Genomic DNA, 25,678 nt, shown 5'->3' with positions numbered 1-25,678 from the left:
TTTAAGACATGCACCGCTGCTGACATTGTTTTTAGTACACTTAAATAACATGTGACAATATCTTTTAGCACGATCAAATCTTTAAAAAAACTGGATAGTCAAGTGCATTTTGTTGCCAGGGAATATTTACTTATGCAAGGTTTGGGAATTAGCATGCATTTCCCAAAATGCACCTGACTGTGTTTGACTTTGATAGGCATAGAATATCTTGCTGTTATCATAGTGAGACCCCTCCAACTGGCTTTAAAGGAGAACGTATGTGTACATATGCTGAATATATAGCGGAAATTTGAGATTTGGATGCAGGGATGCTCTTTTAGTTAGAAATACCTATTTTTCCATCGTAACTCAGATCATTGGCTGAATAAAAAGAAAAGCATACATTTTACAGTTTGGGCATTTGATTTTCCTACATGTGAAAACTGGAGTAAATGATCAGATTATAAATTGGATTATAAAAGCTGTGTACATGTAATATCTCAAAAAAGTCTCATGGGACCGATTCTTTCCGGTGCGACTTGTTCACCACTTCCTGCACGTTAAGGAAACACTGCATTGGTGGCGTCAGTGTTGAGGTGTTGTCTGTCAGAGGCTCGTCCTCCTCCATGAGAAATAATTCAAAGTATAAAAGAGGCGATCACCAATCTGAGCAGTCTTTCAGCTGTTGTGTGCGCTGACCGACTGCGAGTCTACATGTCGGCTTTGACGAACGAAGCAAACATCCCGTCCTCCTGCTCCAAAAGAGTCTGAGGTTTGTCGTACTCCAAAATGTTGCCTCGCTTCATCACGATGACCAGATCGGCTGTGAGTATGGTGTGGACACGGTGCTGCGGACACACAACACAAAAACGATTAGGCTCACACTGTAACACGCATGATCTGCCTTTCTACTAAATTTGGTTGTTGAGACTGATTATTCTATGACTTGAAGCATTTCCAGGCTTGTTTTTATCGTCACTCGGCATTGTATTGGAACCAAAAGTATGGATTTGGTGCCTTTTTCAGGTGTGAAAAGCTAAGCAAGAACACGAAGGCTGGAATGGTGCTCTGCTACAACTACTACTACTCTGGGTTTGGGACCTAGAAATCGTTTACAGCCAAATATTTTGAAGGATATCACAATTCCTAAAATGCAGAAGCTTGTCTGAAGACCTATAAGTGAGGATACACCAGTGTAGACTTTGTAGCAATTTAATCGGCATCTGTGGCATCTGAAGGGGGACGTGACATGTAAATCCCACATTGTAAATTGAGCTAAAAGTATATACTTTGTCACAAATAGATCTAATGTTCATCTGACAGACATGGTTAAATACAGTGGAAGGCTGCAAAAAAAACCCAGCAGCTTGATGATACAGCTGTGCCAACTATCATTTTCCACAAATGTTGGCTTAAATGACAGCTCAGAAGCAAGGATATCTCATTTAGTCTTGCAACCAACATGACAAAATCCCATTAGTGTCAGAAATTAAAATGAAAATCCTGCAGTGTGACTGCTGCTATGACCTACAGCTCCTAATCAACCAATAGGAACGTAATGTGGAGTGATGCGTTGATCAATAGGATGCTGGCGCAATTATGTAAAAAACAAAACAAATCTGAACCTGAACAGTGCAGATGGAAGCAAAGCGAGCTGAACCTAACTTGTAGAATTCAAACAAAGACAGTAATCGGGTTGAGTTGTGACAGCGGAAGTCTTGTTGGTACTATGTGAAAGTCAAAAAAGATGCAACATGGAAAGAAAAAGCAGCAGCGACTGGTGTGGCTGCCTTAAGATACAAAGAGAGGAGCAAGGGGGGTGCGAACTGGGATATGTGATGAGAGGAGAGTCTCGTTTCCTTTGTTTGGCGCCACATCTTTGTCTAGCCTCCCTGTTCCTGTTACTCGTGTATGCCCTGCTGATTTGTTTAGCTTTATTGCTGTAATCTATATAAGTTATTCCTTTTTTTCTCTTCACCTGTTGCCTAAAACTCCACACCTGATCTAAAATCAAACAAGTGTTAAACAAGTGCTAATGATGATTGTACGGGAGATTTAATTTGCTCTAATTAAAGCCCGAGAGCACTCCACGCTTATTTAAATTCGAAACAGATTGAAAACAATATTGGAACATTGCAGACTGCCGCCAAATTCAACTGCATGTAGAGAAAATGTCAATAAAAGAGCATGCAGTAGTTTATTTGGTACCAACCAGGCTGTCAGTGGCAGTTAAGCTTCAGCAGACCCAGACTCAGACTCCAGCTTTGACTCAGATGGGAAAAGCAGACAAAAGTGGAAAGCAATGGAGGACAGTGGGAGTCGTGTAGCGCCAAAGCGGTCTGAGCTGATCCGGGTCTACTTGTGAGTCCTCACTAGCACACTGAAGAGGCTCTCTTCCTGTGCTAGAAGGTTGGGACCCGAGTCACTTTCCACCAAGATCCCAGAGGAGAAGACCAGCACCTGCTCGGCGTCCAAGATAGAGGACACATGGTGCTGGCGGCAGGACGAAGGGACACAGGGGATGGCAGGGGAGTGAATAAAGACGAGGGCAGAGATGAGGAACAGATGGAGATTGAAAAAAGAGGAGGGAAAGAAGGGTAAAATGAAAAGAAATGGATTGAGAGAAAAAGAAAACGTTGACGAAAAGATAGGATGTTAAAAAAGTTGAAGGGGGAGAAAGCAAAAAACAGGACACAGAGACACAAAAGGTAGAAAAAGGAAAGCAGGTAAGTAAGAGAAGTGGCAAAGAGGACTGACTTAACATTAAAAACAATAAATACCAACTGCATTACATACTGCAGGGAATATAATTAGTGTGAAAAGGAGAAAAGATGCAGGAAAACGATGAATAACAGTTACAATTAAGGATAAATGAACATAGTTCTTAAAGCAAAAGAGCCACATATCTGTGTCTGTCAGCAACCGCTGTTGGTTTGTATCCCTTTTGCTTCGTTTGGAACAATTATAACAAGACAAGAACCCAGAATGACTTACTGCGATTGTAACGACTGTTCTGTCTGCAAATGCTGTCATCACAACTTTCTGTAAGATGTTCTCCTGCAGGAAGCCAAATAAAAAATGGAGTTATTTAGTCAAACAAATCAACTAAAGTGCATAAAGACTTTGTAACCAACTTAGAAGCGATTGAAATTATCACAGTGAAGTTCAGCCTCGCAAAGACTGATAAAAGCAAACAAAAGAAGTTACTGATGTGAAGTGACGCTAAACCAAACTGCAGAATCTGCGCACAGACAGGATAAAAGCAACAGGAGACACAACATTTTACATGACAGAAACTTTTTAATTTGTTAAAAAAAAAAAAATGCAGAAAACTGCACAGTATCCATTTATTCAGCAATGTATTTTCGGAATCATCACTGCTAATGGGAAACAGGCGGAGCAGACCTCCCGATGCACAGCCGCCTCCTCCAGCTCTTCTGAGGGGACACTGATGTGTTCTCAAAGCAGGCCAGAGATAGATATTCCCTCCCGCAATTTAAGTCTCTGCCTCCCAGTGGGATATATCTAAACCAACACCCCTGGAAAACTTCCAGAAGGCATCCTGACCAGATACCCAAGCCAGTTGAACCGGTTCATTTCAATGTTAGAGGACCAACATCTCAGCTCCTCCTGGATGACCGAGCTCCTCACTCTATCTATAAGTGTGAGCCCACATACCCTTGGAGAGGAAGCTCATTCAATAGCTTTTTCAAGAGATCTCATAATTTTGGTCCAGGCCATGTCCATAAGTGAGGTTTGGAACAGAAATGCCCCAATCTGCCTCTTAATCTCCCACTCCGTCCTCCCCCCACTTGTGAACAAGACACCGATATTCTTAAACTCTTCCACTCGAGGCAAACAACATATTCCCAAACAGGAATAGGCAGCTCGCTCTTTTCTGACTGAGAACCGTGGCCTTGGACCAGACTTCAAGGTGCAAATTTTCATCCCAGCTGCTTCACATTTGGCTAAAAACACTGCAGTACATGCTTGAGGTCTGCTGAGTGTAATTTCTCACAATTATTAAACTGTCCACTTAGAATAAAAATGGGTGTTTTTTTTTTTTTGTTTTATTATTTTCTAAAAGTAAATTGGTTCACTTCAGCCTTAAGCTGCAGTTTTACCTACTATCATCATATTTTGGGTAAATTAATTCCCTTTAGCATAAAGCTTTTGGTTGGGCCGCGGTGTCATGTTATGCAGTATCATTTCTTCACAGGGATTAGATCACTGAGATATTATGCTTTATGTTTATTTGTGCTATTGTAAGTTAAGAATATGAGCCAAAGGAAAAGTTGAAAAAAGGCTGAATTTCCTGAATCAAAATGAGAAATAAATGAAAAAAATAAAATAAAATCCAACCTGGATATAATCTACGATTGAATTGGTAAATTTGCAAGACGTAAGTGGCACCCTTATTGAAAAGAAGCAAAAAAATAATTGAGATGTGACCCACAAATTTAAGAACAAAATCTCTGTTTTTAAAAAGCTCTGTTTTCAAAGGCGGATTCAACCTCAACAGACAACTTAAATCGTTATAAAACAAGAAATGTTACATACAAATGTTGCAACAGCATGCAACGTCAGGTATTATCATAATAGGTTAGAAAGTAGCATGTTTAAATTTATTTATTTATTTTTCAATGTGTCTACACCTGCTCCAACAAGCTAATTGAATTATTTTCCATTATTCTTACTACTCCATCTCATGCCTTTTTGTCTCGAGTTGATGCTGTCGGTTTTAGAGCCTCTATTTGAGATGAGACATGTACATTTCAGTGTTATTTCCCCATCAATGCCGATCGGAGGCGGAGCCAATAAATACATGCATACATGCGTCATTTGACGCAAGACTGAATCATGCACTTATAATCCATATGTTCATGAGATTTTTGACCAGTTTAAAAGAGGCTTTCGTTACAAGCTTTACCCTCTTATAGCAGAAGCATATTTTTTATTAAAGCATCTTTCAGATGAGTGAAGCTCTTTCATACTTTGATATTTGAACATTTATTTTCAGTGTTCAAACTGAGGAATAATTCAAAATTAATTTGAAAACTGTCTGAAAATAAACTGACACTTACAGATGGACCTTTTCAATAAGAAGCCTCTGAGAGTGTCTCTAAGTCTCCAAGTATCTAATGTAACACAAACCGTGGCCATGTCTATAGATGCTGTGGCTTCGTCCATGATGAGGATGCTGCTCTTTCTGACAAAAGCTCTGGCCAAACAGAAGAGCTGCCTCTGCCCAACACTGAAGTTCTCTCCACCTTCTGTCACAACAGCATCTAGAACACAAACAGTGAACAACATTTAACTTTAACGCTTTGTGCCGATCAATAAATCCAACAAAACTCATTTTTATCTTTATGTGAGGTCATTTATTAAGAGTACCGAGCCCTCCAGGCAGCGCTTTCACCATGTTCTTCAGCTGAGCGATCTCTAGCGCCTCCCACAGGCGATCATCCGTGCACGTTCTCTCGGGATCCAGATTTAACCTGTAACAGAACCGTTTACATTGACGGTAAGTGTAATAACAGAGTTAGATTTATGGAGTCTCTGTTGATTTCATGCGCCTGCTGAGCTCATATTTAAAGACAGACCTGAAGATCAATTCAAACCTACAAAGACACAAATTAAGACTGCTTTTTTGCAACTTGCAACAACTATTACAGTCTTTTATACACTATAAGACACCAAGAGCAACATTTGACCTGAAAAGACAAAAAAAAAAAAAATAAATTTATAGGTAAACTCGTATAAAAATAGATTTTTTTATAGGAGTTTCCCCTCCAGTGTGCAACATTTGTGGAGGGAATTACTCCAATCAGTTATGCAGAGTGGTTTTCTGACCTATGTGAACACAATTCAATGGAAATTGTGCCATTAGTTGCTTCAGAAAAAGGGCATGCTTTAAATTTTGTGTGTTGAGCATGTCTGAATAACTGAAGACTGAAGTCTTCTATCAAGTCTTTTTTGATTTTAGCTCATGAAGGGTATCCTAAATATTTCAACTGAACAACTATTCAGATTCATACTTCTAAAGTTTTGGCAAATTCAATGAAGGAGAACTGGTCTGTTTTCATTCACTCTTTCTTACCAATTGGTTTTTTCCACTGCTTCCCTGCCACCCCCTTCTTTCCCACGCTGTCAAATCTTCCACAGTAATTATTATTGCATTGGTCCAGTGGTCGTCCTACTTTCTTTCTCATGCAGTGAGTCGGTCTCTTATCTGGTCATTTTAAATCTCACTTCTGTTGTAATTTTCATTTTCAGTTCATCACACATATCACCTTCTCCCCAACTCTACCTTCTTAACCCATTGCCCATGATGGAGCCTCAACAGATCACCAGCGCCTCGACTCTGGGCCTTTCCTTTTTGTCAGTCACGTCACATTCTACCTTGTTGTCTAACCATCAAACTTTACTCTTTGTACAACAAACTTTTTCTAATTATTGTGTGAATTTGCATCAACTTTTCATTTGATTGTGCCATTGGTCAATACTTGCTGGATTGTGCTGCTCCTGAAAGACTGTTGAGGCTGTTTAGGCAATGTTTGGCCTTTCTAGTTTGACAGTTTGTCTATTATTGTTGTCTTTATTTAGCCTCCTAGTCTCTGGCATGTCTCTCGTATGAAAAAAAAAAAAGCTTTATGCTTTATGTTTGATGCTGTGTAATATGAACAAACAAGATCCTTGGGCATCGGGTTCCAGTAGTAAACAGCAGGCTCTGGCTTTGTTATACTTGTGACAAACTTTACGGGAGAAAAAGGACTCAGCTCGGCCCATCAAGCTCATAACTGTAAGGATGCGGTCCGTCATGTGCGGGTGTATTTACATTTGCTTGGCTGCTCTCCTGAATGCCATGTCACCACCTGACTATGTTTTCTTTTTGTTCTCAAATGGCTGTGTTATGGTTAATGGATACGTAGTAGTGACAGCTGGAGGTTTAGACAGAATACGGGACATAATATTATGAACCCATGTAAGGCAGAGACAATTGGGGTCAGGGCCATAACGATCTTGAAAAAACTTTTAAAAAAAAGATTTCTTGTGAATTTTGGGGAAAGAAAACAACAGTTTAGTACACAGTAATTACAGTTAAGTACAGCACTAGACTATAAAAAAAGAGGAATATGTGCTTTCCCATAACTCCTTTACCTTCACTATACATCTGATATACATGCTGCACTCTTTAAATTACATTTTTTATCTGAGAGCTTTAGTTTTTTTTTTTTTTTTACCTAAAATCTTCGAGTTATGAAATATTGTGAGATACGTCAACGGTTAAGTGTTACTGAGAAGTAGAGTTGAAATGGTTCAACTTCCCCTTACAAGAAACTATTTTTCCTTTACTTAAAACACCAACATTTGACAGAACCACACTTTATAATGGGTGAACTTGCCGTCATTTATTCCATCACTTTTGTCCAGTTAGGGGGTTTAGATCTTGCGGTCTCTCTGGGCTCAGATTTTTTTCTGAGATTCTGAATCCATCGACTGAGAAAATGATCATCAAAGTAGTGATGATACATTATGGCTTTACACTCGTCAATAATTAAGGGCTCCACCTCCATCTCCGTCTATTACATATATAGATTTACATAAATTAATGCAGAACATAATGATCCAAATGTATTATTGGTCATTTTGGACAGTCTTTGTCACAACCCTGTTGAGACTGAGCTGACTGACTGGAGCTGCAGAGCACTCTCACTGTGCTACCAGAAACTCAATGAACAAGTTTGTGGACTGTGCTTTGGCCACCGAAGCAAAACTCGTGAATTAACTTTAACCAAGAAAGTTTCGAGCAACGTACGAGGACGCGAATCACCGATTCTCAACGGAGAGGCAGAACGTGAGTCAACCAATCACAAAAACAGATCACACCTAACAGAAAATACACCGAGAACTGAAGCACAGTCATTTCGGTGAGTGAACCTGTTTCTCCGACTTAGAATCAGTTTATCTGAACAGCAACCAGAGATGTAACAGGCACACACACTGTATTTTAAATCCATTTTTTTGAGCACCTTATCCTTTCCTATGAATGCCATGCAGCAAATGACAGTCATCTATCTATGAATACTTTAAATATGGCCAACAAAACATAATCGACTTTCATACTCTTGAGAGCGACACGTGAGAAGAATCGCAGCTGCGTTTCGTGTGAGCTGCAGCTGATGAACTATTTCTTGGCCGCTCTCTGTGCACATATAATTACAAGCATCTAAACAGGATGAAACAAAAAACGCTGATGAAATTTTCTGAGTGAATACCAAATATGAAATTATAACATTTTAGGATCTTTTTATTTGTTGGAAACTAAACAACTTGTTTGCTTTCAGCTTTCATCACGGCTGAAGCCCTGGAGATTTGATGACTGCTTTGTAAACAGAACACAGAAAACAAATTTATTTATCTCGGTCGAGGTGGATTAAGTTCGGAGTCGCACTATGCTTAAAAGACATTGAAAGCTGAGGATTACTTACTTGGCCTTTTCAAATGGAAAGCAAATGAAGAAATTCAGCAATAAAAAATAAAGTTTAAGGATAAATCGATGGCTTCATTGTTTTCTCCTCATGTCTCTCTTTCTAATCCAGTAAAGCTATAAAAGAATAATTAATTTCTTGTGTATTTTCAACTGTAAACTTTTGATATTTTGAGAAATAACCGCTGGAAAAAGTGTTTTTACAGAGTGTGTGTGTGGCAGAGTCAAACTGTGTCAGAACATCCAGCAACATCTAAGAAAACAGTGTGAAGCAGTTACTGTCGACCATTCACCTCAGGCTTACGTTCACATAAACAAATGTCGCCGAAAAGACACACACTCTCGCCATTTCTCCCTCTCTCTTTCACACACACACACACACACACACAGCGTATCTGTCCAAACAAACAGCACATGCTCTTTGTCTTTTATAACAAACACAGAGTCAGTGTTATTATCTGGTAACACAAACACAGAGAGGTTGTGAGTGTGTGTGATAGACGAAGAGGAAGACGACACGGGGTCCTTCATCTCTCCAACGACCTCCTCAGTATGTGACGTCCGTGACGAAAGTCACATTAGCCTCAAGCCAGAGTTCCCACTGTGTTTCCAACCACTCACCCTGCAGCTGGGAATCTGCTGTCATGTGACCAACATCTTTCAAGACAAGATGCTTTCGAGAGGATTTTTTTTTGCTGCGCATCGCGTCACATGTTGCCTCAGTTTTAGGTTTCTCTTCAGATATGAGTGTTTTCGTTTCATTCTGTTCAATTACTTTTTTCTTTATCTTTCGGTTTGGAGTTCAGTCTGTGGGGATTCAGCGCAGGATTATCCAGACAAGTGTGAGGAATCAAACAGTGACACCAGCTATGAGGGCTTTCGAGAGCCAAAGTTATGACATCACCTCCTGCCTTGCTGCTGTTCCACGAGATTTTCTGACTCGCGTCAGCTGCAGTGCCCTCCATAATGTTTAGGACAAAGTCACATTTTTCTTTCTGCTCTTCGGTGTAAAATTCCAAATCTGACAATTCAGAGGTGACTAAAGAGCATATTCCATTAATTCATAGTAATTTTCGTACATTTCAGTTCCACCATGTAGAAATTACAACAGTTTCTATACACAGTCCCCCTCATTTCAGGGCACCATAATGTTTGGGACAATTGGCTTCCCAGGTGCTTGTGATCACTCAGGTGTGTTTCATTGCTTCATCAGTGCAGGGATAAGATACCTCGGCTTGCTTCTACAATTTAGAGTCTGTCGTTGCCATTGTTCAATATCAGGAGAGAGCTGTGGCAATGAAAAGTCAAGGAAGGGACATTGGTCAAACCTTAGGATGACCAAAATCAACTGTCTGGAATACCATTAAGAAGAAAGAAGACCAACTAGGCCAACTGATGACAGAAGACTTCTCACTATGGGAAAGAAAAATCCTCAAATTTTCGTTAAGCAGATCAGAAACGAGTATCCACAGAAGACTTCACCAACAGAAATACTCCACTGCAAAATGCAAACTAGGTAGTCACAAAAACAGGATGGCCAAATTACAGTTCGCTAAGTGCTTAAAGGAGCCTGCAGAGTGATGGCAAGAAGAAAGCGTGGAGACGAAAAGGAACTACCAGCTCATGTGTTTCAACACGTGTCTACGTGGTGGTGGGGGTGTAATGGCTGGGGCATATGGCTGCCACAGGTGCAGGTGCACTTATCTACATTGACGATTTAACTGTTGATGGCAGTTGAACAATTAAATCTGAAGTGGATAAAGACATCTTATCTGCTCAAGTTCTAGTAAATGCTTCTAATACTACAGTCCATCACAGGGTCACACAGAGACAAACAACCTTGCACACTCACTATTGGAGTCAATCTGGAATCAATTATAAATCCAGCTGGGTGACATTTATACATACATACTACCGTATCAAGAGTATGGCCTTTATATTTGCCCATGCTTTAAGGTTATCAAAGGGTACATTTATGTACCTACAGTTTTCAAGGAACATTTCTGCACTTTACAAGTTACTTCTCTGACAACTGTAGCACTGTGCACAAACATCCAAACCTTATTTCTCTTTGTGCACAAGGAGGCAAGTGGTCAGCAACAACATGGAGGCTGCAGCAGGACTTGACTGGCAGCAGTAGCAGCAGCCTGGACCGATGAGTTCATGCTGTTAATTCTAATTTATCAGAGCAGGCTACAGTTTTATAGTCTTGAATTCCCCAGTTTTGGGATCTGTTTTTTTTCTGCTGTATTAGCCCTGGACATGTCAACTTTTTTTTTCTTTTAAATCAGATCTGTTGCTCAACACAAATCAGTCCAGCCATTTTAGTCCCTCATCAAGAAGGTCTTTACAAAATGTCTTGTTGCCTTTGTTCAACTTTAGGTTACTGATTTTGTTATTGGTATTGAGGGTTTAAAGGTTTATTATGATGCAAGTTTCCTAACAAACAAGTTAAAAAAAGTTTGAGCCAGTGCTCTGACAAGGAGCACAAAATGAAAAACATCAGCAGGAAGTTGAGAGCAGTAAGGTTTCAAGTTTTACATAACATCTCCGCAGGAAGACTAGGGTTATCAAAAAGAATAAACAGAAGATTTGTGTGTCTGTGTACCTTATTGACCCGCTAAATAACACCGGATCCTGGAGGATGATGGAGAGTCGAGACCTGAGAGTCTGCAGAGGGAGCTTACAGATGTCAATCCCATCAATGAGAATCCTCCCTGCAAATGAGTACACACACCACACCTCTTTGAGTGGAGAGTTTTCTGGACAACACGAAGACAACAGCACACATTCGAATGATTTACGATGACTTTTCTTATGCTGACACGGCCTCACGGGTTCTTTCAGCTGCTTTCTCTGCAGTTGTTTAGTTAAAACTGTTCTGAGGTTTCTAGTCTTTCTTTTGGTGTAGGAATTTAATTTGGTTCGTAGAGTCTGTTTTTTTAATCCTAGTGTTTCTTTTATTCTTCTATTTTTTTACATTTAGTCTTATGGTTCTCCCTCTATGCCAGTTTTTGTGCCTTACTTCAGACATTTCTCTAACTTGTTCTCTCTGTTTCCAAACTAGGACCTTTTATCAACTTAGCAAGAAAACTTTTGTGTATTTGCCTTTTGTGTGATTTATTTTAGTCTTCCAAGAACTATAAAAGGCAATCAAAAGCAGATCCTCTTATTTCTAAACATTCTATCAAAGTGTGGGACCATACAGAAGGTTAGTTCATTTTAGAGGCGGAACAGGTGGCATTTAAAGCCAGTGAAGAGGCTGGATTAAAAGGCTCATAAACAAAAAGCCCGTCCAGAGCGTCTATGAACATCTGTCTCTCGTCTTTTCAGAGCGTAACCTCATCGATTCAGATTGTTGAACCAGCGTCAGGTCTGTCAGGGAGAGACACCATTTTAATTAACTGTTTGGTATAGCTGGAGAATACATCATTTCACCCACTTACAGTGATTTGTCCTTTTTTTTCCACCTCTTCCTTTATTCATCTATCTCAATAATCTGAAGGCTAAGAGTTGCAAGCATCCAACCAACTATTCACAAACCATATCAAGCCTGATTGAAAGTTATCGAGACTTCCACTTTCATTCAGAAAGTTGTAGAGCTGGTTAAATACAACTTTCTTAATAATCTTGGATGTAAAAGAGAGGTTAGAGACAGGTCTGTAGTTGTTCATCATAGCGTCTAGAACCTTGAGGTTGCCATGATTCATGGTAAGGGCTGACAGATGAAAAAGGAGGCCGGCGCTGCCGAACAGCAGGAGCCAAACTGAAAATAAGCATTAGACAAAACCTACGAAAAAAAAAAAATAACTGACTGACAGGGGAAGCAAGAAGTGAGCAATGGCAAAAATTTGGCAATCTAGAGAACTACTGCCTACTGCCTCTTCTGCCAACTTGACTCTCTGCAAACCCCATCCTCATAGTCAATCAGTACATTAAAGTCTTTTTCACCAAGGGAAAGTTTCCATTGCACTGTCTTCAAGAATTTCACAGATAAATCCCCGCAGCAATCACTCGGACACGAAGCTGTCAGATTAATGTTAGGAACTGCTCATCTAAAGAGTGTTTGCAAATCTGCGTGAAATGTGATCCATCTAAGGAAGAGAGAAATGTTTTGACATGGGCAAAAATTCTGACTTCACCCTAATAATTAAGCTTTTTTTTTGTCACACCACCACTTTAAACAGAAATGTATGTCAATTAGTCAGTGTATTAGGTTAAAAAGTGGGTTAAAACAAGCATTCAATCTTCTTCATAAATCTTCCATTAAAACACCTTTACTTGTACACAGTGAAGCTTCTTGAATTAATATTTTTGAACTGTTGAATGCAAAGTTAGTGCATTTCAGAGGAGTGAGGAATGGGTTGTATAACTGTGTCAGAGTGGTTGCTGCTCCGGTTTTATTTCACTGCTTTATAAGGAAATGTTGCTGACACAATGGTCTTAATTTACACTTAAATTAAATGACTGCACAGTTTTGTGTGTGTGTGAGTGTGTGTGTGTGTATGGAAAAAGTGATTGTGTAATCTCATCTTTGCCTGAATAATCTGCCCAGGAGTGTCCATCATCCTTAAGAGCAAAAACAGAACGATACGATTACAACTGGCTTTCAAAGTGCAGTAAATAAAAAAGACAGATTTTAGACTTTATCACCGCTGCCTTGAAAAAAAAACACAACCCAGAGCCTGCAAATGGCTACAAGAAAATGGGTCAAGTCTTTTGTGTCTATCATGAAACAACACACACAAAGAACAAAAATATCTTTGGTTTCTCCCACAGAGGGACCTGCAGGAGTGTTTAAAAAGGATGGTAGATGTTTAGACTACATGACACAGAACAGCTATTACAGGACAAATGTATAAAGCAGTGCTTTAGTTTGAACAAAACTTAAACAAAACATTATCTCATTTGTCTCAACCACTAAACACCTCAAATGCTTATAATATACTACAATTTGTGATATGTTAGAGTGATTAAGGTGACTGTGTATTTTACAGTAAATATATTCAAAGAAACATCTGTATATGGCTTTGTGTTGTAATTAATTTTACAAATAGATGTAGTGGATACAAACTTCCCTGTGAATTTTACATTCAGGACGAGCAGTTCTGATCCTCTGAAGCAGAGGCCAAATTTTGCTCTTTTCATGGATTTGTTGACAATGAATTCCATATGTTGGAGATTTTAGAGCAGATGGCTGAGAAAGTAATGTCCTAATCTGTGAACATTTCATTCAAATTAATTTGTTACTGGACTCGTAACGACTTTACTCTGATGTCTTCTACGGTAAAACATTGCATTTAAGAGGGCAAAAAGTGTGCAGCAGAAAATATTTTTAGTTCAGTTTTATCTTGCATGACCTCAGGGTAAAATTAAAGTCAGCTTAGTTTATTTATATATAGATATGTTTAAAAGTAAAGGCATTGAGCAAAAGTGCTGTGCAACTAAAGGAATATAAGTAACAAAGATCTTAATGTCAACACTCAGTTGGATTTAAATCAAATGGTTAAAATAAGTTTTAAAACAGGTTTTGAAAGTACTGAGTGTTGGACAGATCCTACAGTTTGTTCCAAAGTTTAGTTGCAGGTACAGAGAGAGCCCCATCTCTGTGCTTTCATCTGCTCCTCAGTACAGATGGCACTGTTCCTTTTACTGACTCAAAACACAAACAATAATACCTTAAAACCTATTCTAAAATCATTCGGGAGTCAGAGCAAAGATGTCAAAACAGGTGAAATGTGGTCTTTCTTATGTGTACCTGTCAGAGGTGGAGCTCGGGTAACATTGAGTTAGAAAACACTGCTCAATGTTCTATTGAGTTTGTCCTCATCTACTGTTACTGGATCGTCTCATCTTGCAGGACTTGCAGCTGCAAAATAATTCTTACTTTACTGGGTAAAAAAAAACCGAAACACTTGCTTATTTGTAGCTTTATGAGGATCAATTAAAAGACCTCGATATGACAGTCTTCAAAGAAAAACAAATTTTTGGACACATTTCTGTTTTGTTACAGACAGTAACAGAACAGACTAGTGTTTGGCTATTACTGCCATTCTGACAGAGTAAAAGCAAATATAAAGTTATTTATCCCGAATCATTAATATCTAATGCAGTAGGTACATCTGGGACTCCACACAGAGATGGTAGCAAATGCATTACTGTTCAGTTCTGCTAACATGCCCACTGTAGACGCTTCCACTGGTGTACAGGGGTCAGCTTGAACACTTTGACCGACTACACAGCTCCACAGGCAGCAAGCCATACTTTACATCTTTCTTCTTCCCATAGCATCGATTTAGGTTTGAAGCTTTTTGTGCTTCATTAGTTTTTTTGTGGATTTGAACCACACAGGCAGAATCAATTAGCCTTGTGGACCCATGATCCTGTCTCGAGTTCACCGATTGCTCTTCGTTAGATCACTTTTGGTCGATCAGATCGACAACTATGCAGTTTTTCTGCTTCCAACACATAAGCTTCAAGAACTGACTTCAAGAAACTTCTGATGTTACTGCATCACATTCCAGCTGCCAGTTGTTCACTTCCTCTTAATTTTTTTTCCTGCCGATTTAAGAGTGAAGCAAAATGTCTGCCCTCAACGAACAAGCTGCATTCTGTCCGGCTAAACCATATGAGTTCAATGCATATATATACATTTTATACCAACATCATTATGCATGGATAAAACCTTTTAAACCTGATGCTCCCAGTTCGATGATCTAAAGACCGTACAAAAAGCATTTTGATTTGAAAATGGACTCTCTTAGCAGTTTCTGCGCCTGGTGTTTATTTAAAGAAGAATGGATAACGGCAGCCTCTGGGATGGATCTGAAAATGTATAATCCTGGTGGAATCATAAACATTGTCTACAGCACGCATGGGCAGAATTCAGCCCGTAGACCACCTCAGCCTGGCCCGTAATATCCTGAAATTAAAACAAAACTTCCGAAAAAAAAAAAAGAATGTCAAAACCAGCACTGTCAATACTGCCATTTCACTTCTTTTTTTCTGGAAAAAAGGGCAGTCTACATTCAAATCAGATAAAGAAAATTAAAAAAAAGAGGTTTGAGTTGTCTCTGACTTTTAAGTGCGGTCGCTTTTGAGGAATTCTCTGCAATTATCACTGTGGCTTTTTTTTTTTCAGGCAACCAATCGTATTGGCTGAAACTGTCACCATTGTAAGAAAAAAATAAAGAAATTCTAATAGAATCGCTTGTAAAAGACAAAAAACAGAATATTGGTGGACTGACTTCTCCCTGCGTACTAATGTCAAACTGAGATCTAATGATGGACTGAGAAATATATAATACAAAGCGTAGAGACATAACTGGTTTATAAACGGCGGTTAAAGGAGTTCTTCTAAAAAAATGCATCATTTTACTACCAGCGAGCAGCACTTCCCAGCACCTGAACAGCACTTTCCTGCCAGAGAAAGGGACTATGTGGACATGGGCCCTTAGTTACAAGTTGCAATTTAGTAGATAGGAGCCAGACAGTTTAAATCCGTAAAATCAAGTAGTGATTCTTAAAATCTATTCTAAAACTCTTGGGCAGACAGTGAAGAACCACCCTGACTGGTGTAAAAATGCTTTCTTCTCTTTTCACCTGTTTAAAACCAATCAGCAGCATTTTTAATCAGTTTAAGTCTTTATGAAAGCGCACAGCAAAACAGTCTGGACAAGGTCAAAACATGGATGACTTTGTTTATTTCAGCAAGGGAGAACAACGGCCAGTTTTAGTAACCATGCTGCGATTTACTAAACAGTTTCATAAGAATTAGATTCCTCTTGTCTTAGAGAGGTGGTATTTTCAGTACCGGATCAGAGGAAATACCTGAGAAGGAACGCAATTGTAAAAACTTAAACATGCTCTTTTTCAGGTAAAATCAAACTGAGGATCGAGCGCTTCTCATTTCAACAATCCTAATGGAAATCATTCTGAAATCCTTTCAAACATATCTTAAGAATGACTCCCTTGAATGAGAAATAAACACTTTGTATCAGTTAGAAAGACAGCAAGACAAATAAAGATGAGAGGCGGCAGGCATAGAACCCAAAGCTAAAAGCAACATGAAAGAAGTGGAAAGAACAAAGTGGTCTCTTTCTGTTTGTGTTAACAGTGAGACGGCACACAGACCCACCTTCATAAATATCCACCATGTTGAAAAAGGCCAAAGACAGAGATGACTTCCCGCTGCCAGTGCGGCCACAGATCCCCACCTGACAGAGGAGGAAAGAGAGGTGATCAGTAAGCTTTTTTCCACTTGACGCTGCTGTGAGACAAAAGACACCTGTATGATAAAACAGAGTGGCAGCTACACGCTGTGTGTGGATGATAACCAAGTGCCAATTTATAGTTTTACTGAAGCATGTAGCTGTGAATTGAAAGAAACAGTCAACATTAGGCCAAAACCACAGTCATCTTGTGAGCCTCAGACATTCCAGACAGCACTTGCAAATTTGACTTTGGGTTTCTGTGGCCACTAAAGTCTGAAAGATGCTTTTCTGATGCTCGTGGTGCTTCTCATATCAATCACATACCACACAAAGTTAGTTTGAAATTTGATAGAACATGATATCAAGTACCACGGCGATGAATCTCACGGGTAACAAGCAACCTACAAGTGACACCCTCGAGCAATTTCAGTATTTTGTGGCCTTCGACATGTGTACAGGGGATCCACTGGTTCACAAAAACTCTTCAGCTGGTCTTGGTGAAAAAGTAACTATCCCACCATCTTCACATAGCAAGTAGCTGCAGAATTAAGGTTTAAAATATTGTTTACTAAACCTTTAGCAAGTGTTCCATTTAATGGCCACACTCCCTGTCGAATGATAACTAGGTGGTATAAATGACCTAAAAGTCTGAGACCAAAGCACTGAAACACTGTAAAGCTTTGCCCAAATTAGACATCTAAAGCAGCCAAATGAGGTTTGACATTGAACCCTGGAGTGTTCTGCGACAGCCACGTTCAAGCATACTTAGCATGAAACTGTTAAGCAATATGGGGAAAATCTTGCACACTGGTCTTACTGGGTCACACATCACTACTTTTCATTCCCCTCAATGTGAGGCCCCTTGTTCATTTCAACACTGTGTGAATTACCAGCTCCTGTTTAATATCGCTGCTCTCTTAATAAGGGGTAAATACGCAACTTCAGCACCCAAAGTTACGTAACTTGTCTCAACATATCTTCAGGAGCAGTTGTTGGGATATGATGCATCTGGACTGATGGCACGTCAGCTGAGTCTTCACGGATTGATGCTCATTTACTTTATCTCAGCTGCAATATTTAAACTGAGGATTCCAATGTGAGCCATAATTCTTCTAGTGTTAAAATAATGTATATATGATGTTCTCAGAAATAATCTAATGATATTTGAGGAATGAACTCTAACATTACATGACTATTCTTTCCTCGCCGCCTTGCTCTCCTCACAGCATCATGTTAATTACCTTCTGGCCTGGTTTGATGTAGGCATTGACGTGTTTGAGCACTGGTTTGAGCATTGGATCGTAGCGCACACACAGGTCCTGGATCTTTATCTCACCCTCCTGGGGCCAGTTCTCAGGCACCTGAGAGGTGTCTGAAGGGACAGAAAAGCAAGGGGGGGTTAATCTTCTTTGGGCTGAACAAACTTACTCTGAAACAAACAGGAGGACGGAACACCTTCTGTGGCGTGAAACCCCTGAAACAAAAAACAGACAGGAATCTGTCTGCCACTGTCAGCGTGACAGTCACTGGATGGTGTAAACAGGAGCATATGGAGCAAATCATAACACTGCAGATATACAGTAGCAGCAGAGTTTTACGATTAAAGAGCTGCTCACATTCCCATAAACAGCCCATACCCATACACTCACAGTCGGTTGGGTAACACAAAGACTTCTTATTTTAGCAAAACTTTTAGAGTAACACAGAGCTCTTCTGTACAAATGAAAGGTTAATTTATCTGAAGCACAATAAGTTTAATCAATAGATGTTAATGAACAGAATTGGTTTAAGAACCAGAGCTAATCTATTTGAAAAGAGGCTATCAGCTCCGTGAAGCTCATAATGGCTGTGGTAGCATTCTAATGTTTGCTAATGCGCACAAAACACAACGTCCGGATGAGTCTGATGGGATCGTCATTAATTCTTTATGTGTATTGCGGTAAATCAGGACTGGACTAAAATTCCATTTTGACCTGATGAAAGCACAAATCTCAGTTCAGTGCCGTGGACTGTTGAGCCTATTTTTCACAAGACTACAATAACAAGAATTTCCTGGTTCTGCTGTAGGCTTCTTTCAGTTTATTCCTCTCTGACTTTGAAGGATTTTCTACTTTTATCAGTTGCTGGAAGCTTCCATGATGTCATACGGGAGGATTTTTCTCCTCTCTGAGATTGTTTTATAGTTTCAAGCGTCATCTACTTGTAAGACAAAAAATTGAACACTTATTATGCTAAGACGCAGAGGTGGAAGCTCTATCTCTTACATCACTTTTGTCCTTTTAGTAGAATCTGACAAAAAACAGCTGTTCCGTCTCTTTCTTTCTTGAATTCATTTCTTCATCTTCTGTCTATCCATCTGTCAGGCTCAAGAATTGTTATGTTTCCCAAAATACTGCAGCTGCTCCTACTTGGTGAAACATCCTTTGGCAGATCACTGAGGAGTTTTCCTTTTTTGTGCACATGTAGAATAGCAGGGTTTGGTTAGATCTCATTTAAACTTAGTTAGATATTTGTACTCTCAGTGGTACTATGACGATCAAATGTGGGTTACATAAGGAAAATGTTCCAGCTGCATTTGTATTTCCCCATAGCAACAGCGCATCGCATAAACCTAAAACACAGACTTATGCCTGATCCCAATCACATATGCACTATATGGTTACAACAAATGAGGTTTATAAGTAGATCAGGACATTGTGTTCCAGTTCTTTTGGCAAAGAAAATCCATATTGAGATCTGGTGACGGCATAATATACAACATTTAATGTCAAAATGTTTGGGCAGTGCGATTCTTAATTTATACATTTACATAATTCTGATAAAATCTCGTTTTTAAGCGGTATCACTAGAATGTCCCCGTGACTTTATTGTTATCAAAGAAAAATTTGATTTGATTGTGCTGGGATTAACTGGCACTTTCCGACGTTCCGGCCCCTTGTTTCTCTCTGAGATATCAAATCTGACACGTAAATGAGCATCAAACGTATAGTTCTGCACAACAGTTTATCACAAGAAAAAAAAATACTACGAGAATGTGTAAACAGTGAGATTCATAGTTTCACAAGTTTCAAAGAGTTGTGCATGTGAGTGAGTGAGTGTTAGTGCAAAATATGTTGGACTGAGAAAAAGTTACCCATTGATCCCTCATAGTTCTCGGACTCTGTGCTCAAGAAGCTGTTGACCTTCTTCACAGCTGCCATCTGGACCTCAAGGTCTGCTAGGTTCCTCACAACCCAGTTCAGGTAGTTGGTGACCTGCATTGGAACAACCAAAGAGAACGGATATATGTATATTCATTGCTGAAATGGTGTCTTTCTGACATAAAACACTGAATAGGTAGGTCAGTCTGATCTAACTTTGAAAAGCATAGCATCCCCCAGCTGAACCATGAACTCCAAAACCTGCAAAGAAAAAAAAAAAAAAAAAGAAAACTTGGAATGGCTTGAAAAACACAAGCAAGACAATTCAGTGCGACCGAGCACTGCGGAATTTACCAGAACAAGTCTGCTCCACAGAGACCCCGGCTCGCAACCCACAGGACCCAAAGAATGTGCTGCCAATGTCCCATCAGACACCACAAGACATCCCCAGAAGTTGTGTTCATGCCCCCAACGGATCAGAGTAGCACAAGGATGACCTACACAATTCTCCACCGCTGGTTTCAATGTATGTACAGTCATTAAAAAGAAAGCACACGTCATTTAGTTCTAAGGTTTTACATATAAGTATGAAATTTAAAAATTCACACGGTCCTTTACTGGGTCTTAAAGTGGTATTTTCTTGTTTTTAGTGGGATTTTGTGGAGCATTTATGAGCAGTAAGAGTCTAACCTGCAGTAGACAGCAGTAAGAACTGTCTGATTCAGAAATGATGCATTGTAAAAATGAAGAATGTTGATTTCACTTGAATCGCTATGAAATTTCTGAGGTTTGACATGAAGAACGTTTGTGTTTTTCAGTCATTTTATGTCATTCAGAGCTGGTCTCTCTTGAGTCCTGATTCTTCACTCCACATGGTCACGTTGTTCTTAAAAGCTGTTCCTGTTTTAGGGAAATGAAGATGATGAATGCGAAGATATTGCATGTGACATGTTAAAGTTATACGTTAGCTTCCTGTCATCACTGCAGGCTTTCTTCATGTGTACTCATTCGCTACAATGAAAAGCCAGAATAAGCTTTTTTACCAACAGCCATGATACCACTTCTAACATTTGAAATGGCAGAGAAAAGATGTCAATGGCAATCCGGTGCGCACGAAAGGTCAAGATGGTTCTACAAGATATTGAATCATGTGGCGTACTTAGGTTTTTACATCATGCTTCTGCTTTTTGGCTTAAAATCTTTTAAACAATGACACTGTCATGCGTTGTTGTTCATAAGGGATTCTATTTGGTATGAAACTAGATGATTTGTCATTATGTCCTGATACACTCATCTTTGAAATGAAAGTTGTTATGCTTTCTTCTTCACATGTGTTGCAGCACAGGCTGAAAAGAGGTCATTTTTAGTGTGTCAGTAGAGGCTGGATAAAAGGCCCAGAAAACTCACAGTGAGGGCGTAGGTGAGGCCGAGGCCCACCAAGCCTCCAGCAAGCAGACCGTATCGTAAACTCCATATTGAGGCAACTGCTGCTGTCAGTACAATCACTGCTCCAAGATAGTCCTGCGCACAGATAGGGAGAACATTCAAAAATAGCTGAACAACGTTTTATAAAATGGGTTTAGGTGACAGATCACTGTATGAAGAGCAAAACCAGAGTGGCTCGTAAAAATATAACATACAGGCAGGAATAAGCTGTTTATCTTACAGATCCAATTGATTTATACTATCTGAACAACTGAATGCCTCATTAAGAACCGGGTCCTAAGAAATTTAGATACTGATACTGGGTGTCCAGTTATTTGGTGAATATTATTTTTCAGGATTTATAATTCTTTTGTTGAATAAATATCCAATCCAAACTTTTATTGAGCTAAATTAACTGGCAAGAAAAATTTAAAAGGCTCAATGAAGGACAACGCTGCAAGGGTTTTCTCTGGTTGCATTTCAACTGGTGTCAGAAATACTGAAGTGACTTAATGGCTGACTGGAAAGTGGTAGACAAGTCAGACACAAGTAGGCCAAGTAAACCCGAGCCTGTCCATTTCTCAGTATTTTGTTTAAGGGTTTTATAGGCTAACATTTTCTTTACATGGGCCATGTTTTCACAAATGGTGCTATATATTCAACCAACAGCTGTCAAAGATGGTTACGTAGAAGGAGAAGCTAGAAAATTACCCAACAATTTCAATTATGCAGTTTTCAGTTGCAGCATGTGGATGGAAATAATGATGTTTGCTTTCTTAATGACTATCCAAACTAAAATATGTAGCTGCTCTTTCAACTGAAATACACGTCGAAGAATTATCATAAAACTATTTCTCACCGTTCGGACCTCCAGCCACCGATTAGCAGCAGACAGAAACAGGTAGGCTGTGTTGTTGGTGTCTGTCAGCTCCAACATGCGCTGTTTAAAACGAGCCTCGTGTCTGAAACACACATGCAATCACACATAAGACAAGGACCAAATCAATTCTCCAATCTGTCCCTTCATTGGTGACATTCTCTCTCCGGGACTTTTGTCTTTAGGCATAAGCTGACAGCAAAACTTTTTCCAACCGTTGAGTATAAATAACAAACACAGAGCAAACAGGAAAGAGAAACACAAACAAAAGAGGAAAAATAAAATAAAAAAAAATTTTCAAATGAAAGAATGAAGTAGTTCTGATGCTCTGCAGTTGAGTCTCAAGTTTTTTTTCTGTCACTGAAACCAGACAGGGAGTGGAAGGAGACCAGGGGGTAGTGATAATGGGAACTGTGCACTGATTGCCAGGAATCTGTCTCAATGCCAAATTCATTGTCTGCATGTGTGCAAGTCCCTCAATGTTTGTATATCTGTGTGTGTGTGTGTTTTTTTTTGTGTGAGGAAGAGAAAGGAAGTCCTCAGGGGAGGGAAGAGAAAAAAGCGTGAGAGCTGTTTAATGTTGGATTACAAAAACGATGGGAAAGAGAGTGAGGACAGAAATACAAGAAGAAACTGGAAGCAGCGCCACTGTCAGTACACAACTACTTGCACTGACATTACTGCTTTTTGCTCCATCACTGCTACTTTCTTTGTGCTGTGGACTGTGTTAATCAAGAGTGCTTCTCAATGTACTTCTCACTCAACTGTACACTTCAGAGACAAAAAGATGTTGAGATAAACAACAGGAAATGGGGTCAGCTAATAGACATGATTCATCACTGTGTTTTAGCGATGAAGATTTGATTACACAGTAACATTTTGGGGAATCACCCTCCATCTAAGCAAAATAAAAAAAAAAGCTTGAAAAAATGAATATTTTAGCATTCACAATCCTTTCAGCTGCTCCTTCCCCTCTATGCCACGTGCTGAACAGGTGGTGATCAAGTTTAAAATGTCCTCAAATGTCAAGAGCATTGCATTTTCTGATTGTAATGAATTGATACAATATCCTCCTCCTTGTGCCTGTTGCAGGGCTGTTGGAGGGATCGTCAACAAAAAGTAGCAAAGACTTTCTGGAATGGGGTTAAATCAACAAAAACGGTAAGCTGACAAAACAGTGTTAGCCAACAAGCATTCTTCTTGCACGTGATCATTTGTGGGATTTGTTGTGTGTGTGTGTGTGTGTACATTTAGAGCGATGTTGTGTTGGGCTGAATCGATGTGCTACACATAGATCTTCTATATAAATCAATACATTTGGATAGAAAAAAAATGCACACTTGAAATTTCTGTGTTTCTCATGAATTTGTGTCACTAAAGTGAAAGCCTTCATTAGTCACAACAAGTGTGAAGTTGTCCTTGTTCTGCAACCTCCTGATTTAAAGCTATCCTCTCCTGTTGGGAAAAAGCATTATGACTCTGCAATAGTCACAAGTGTTTATCGGCCCAGACGATGATCGACACTGACTGGAGCACAACACCTGGGTGCATGCCCCTGCATGCTTAGAGACGATCAGCTTAGAGACGATAGCACCATTAGCTATAGTGGCACTTCCTGCGATACCAGCTTTATGTGCGAAAACAAACGTGAGGTGGATCATTGAGCCTCTAATACTGCCTCTCTTACCATCTGTAAGACTGCTGGCAGCTTACTCACAGTCCTTAAGTTTGGGGCAGTTCAGTCGAACAAATGACTAACTAATAAAATAATTAACAAATATATTAGCAAATTATCTGAGACAGTCACGTTTATCAGAAACTTTGGTCTAACTCAGCCTGCAGGACACAGTGTAATAACATCCCTTCATGCTTAGCTTAAAGGTTAGTTCCCTTGGAGTTTGTGGTAGTTACTGGATGTAACTTTAATTTTGTGTTTGCCGTCACTCTCTGCACACTGAGGACAATGGGAAAGGATTTAATCTGCGGTGTAGTGAGTATTCCCACATTTGAAAATCCTGTTAAAACATTTGTGCAAAAAACAAACTCCGACTTTAGCGTCCGAGTGCGTTTGTACCTGAATGCTCTTATGGTGGTGAGACCTTCTGCCGTCTCAGAGAAGTGGCAGAGCAGAGGAAGCTGTGTGGAGTCATCAAGATCCTGCAGGTCCCTGACAAGGAGAGATTTAAAAATAAAAAAAACATTTCTCATGCACATTATGTATGCACATTCGAAGATAACTGATGTTCCCATGGTGCTTTTACCACAAGGTCAGTACCATGTTTGCTTAAAATTCATATCCACATGTTTTCTGTAAGACCGGGCCTTTGTGTGTATTAACACTTTAACAACTGAGTTCAGACAAGCAACAAACAAGATTTTCAACCAGATTTAACGTCCCTATAACTCTAAAAGTTTGACGTTTCCTGTTTCCTGTCGCAAGAAGATGCCCCTCCGTGATCTGTTCAAACACACAAAAAGAAAAGCCAAACAAATATGTGGCAAACTCACTTTGAGGCGACCCTGAAATACTTCTGAATGAAGTAGAAGGCCACTGCCAGGGGAATCAAGGCAATCAGAAAAGCAGGAGTTATGGACGCTATGACCCCGATGGCTGACAAACAGAGAAGCGTGGATCTTGTCAAAGACTCCAGTGTTGGAGGAATGTGCTAAAGCAAAGAGAAAGGATGAAATGTGAGTGCTTTCATGTTTGATGTTTGATGCCTTTAGCACGTATCAAACACTAAACCAAAGACCAAAGAAATATCAAAAATTCTTAATTGTGCTATTTACCTGGTCAATGATGTTGGTATCAGCTGAGAATCTGTTGAGAATCTGACCCAAAGGAGTAACATCAAAAAACCTGTGGACATGGATGAATTTGTTAAAACATATCTAAAGTCAAAAACAAGGTTCAGTAACACGACATCTGACCTTTCCCATCCAAAAATAGATTTTAAGCTAAAATTAAAAAAACTAAAATAGCATAATAAACTTAAAAAAAAAGAGTTAAATTAAAGTCAAGATCTTGCACAGGCGTATATGAGATATGCGCGCATGGTGCATACATTATACTAGACTATCATTCAACATCAGCTCATAAACACACAATACAAACATAAAGACACTCTACACAGGTAGGACAGTGAGTCCAAGACATGACAAACTACATGACAGTAACATGAGAGAATTGGTAGGTGCTAAACTGTAAGCAGTATGTCGGGTCAACGGTAAACATGGAGGAAACTCCAGGGAGGAACCAGAGTGTTAAAAAGCTTTGGTTTGTAAGAGTTCTATGCAAACCCTGTCCTCCGAGATTACAAGCTAATAACAGATGCATTTCTAATGAATTTTTCAGCAGCTCTTCTTGGAAATTTCCATCAGGAATAGAGGAGAACAATTTTCAAGTGGAATTTAGCAGTTGTCTCATGAATGGGGACTCCGCAGGTTGATGCTCTTGGACAATATGATATACAGTGACAACAGAACAGTATCAAAATCATATCAGATCAGAAAATCTGGATGTTTTTTTTTCACTTGCTGGACTTTGTTTGGT

General features: G+C 39.5%; 1 protein-coding gene across 3 annotated transcripts in view; it reads right to left on the bottom strand.

The window, feature by feature from the left end:
* Window positions 1-599: 599 nt before the first annotated feature.
* The window catches only part of abcc9 (ATP-binding cassette, sub-family C (CFTR/MRP), member 9), a 78,679-nt gene continuing 53,600 nt past the window's right edge, over window positions 600-25,678 (bottom strand). For 2 of the 3 annotated variants that reach the window (XM_072377124.1, XM_072377125.1), the window contains 13 exons: window positions 24,916-24,985; window positions 24,634-24,791; window positions 24,200-24,292; window positions 22,108-22,210; window positions 21,231-21,344; window positions 19,817-19,937; window positions 17,925-18,055; window positions 16,608-16,686; window positions 11,079-11,187; window positions 5,374-5,477; window positions 5,134-5,267; window positions 2,974-3,036; window positions 600-827 (listed from right to left, as the gene is read on the bottom strand). In XM_072377124.1, coding sequence (XP_072233225.1) covers window positions 690-827; window positions 2,974-3,036; window positions 5,134-5,267; window positions 5,374-5,477; window positions 11,079-11,187; window positions 16,608-16,686; window positions 17,925-18,055; window positions 19,817-19,937; window positions 21,231-21,344; window positions 22,108-22,210; window positions 24,200-24,292; window positions 24,634-24,791; window positions 24,916-24,985 — 1,417 coding nt within the window. In that variant the 3' untranslated portion in view covers window positions 600-689. Of the gene's footprint in view, window positions 828-2,191; window positions 2,473-2,973; window positions 3,037-5,133; window positions 5,268-5,373; window positions 5,478-11,078; window positions 11,188-16,607; window positions 16,687-17,924; window positions 18,056-19,816; window positions 19,938-21,230; window positions 21,345-22,107; window positions 22,211-24,199; window positions 24,293-24,633; window positions 24,792-24,915; window positions 24,986-25,678 lie in introns of all 3 variants that reach the window. The other variant, XR_011909938.1, reaches the window with a different exon arrangement.

This window comes from Leuresthes tenuis, unplaced genomic scaffold (genome assembly GCF_036924035.1).
Source record: "Leuresthes tenuis unplaced genomic scaffold, fLeuTen1.0.hap1 SCAF_23, whole genome shotgun sequence".
Taxonomy (NCBI): Eukaryota; Metazoa; Chordata; class Actinopteri; order Atheriniformes; family Atherinopsidae; genus Leuresthes; species Leuresthes tenuis.
This window is presented reverse-complemented; position numbering and strand designations above follow the sequence as displayed.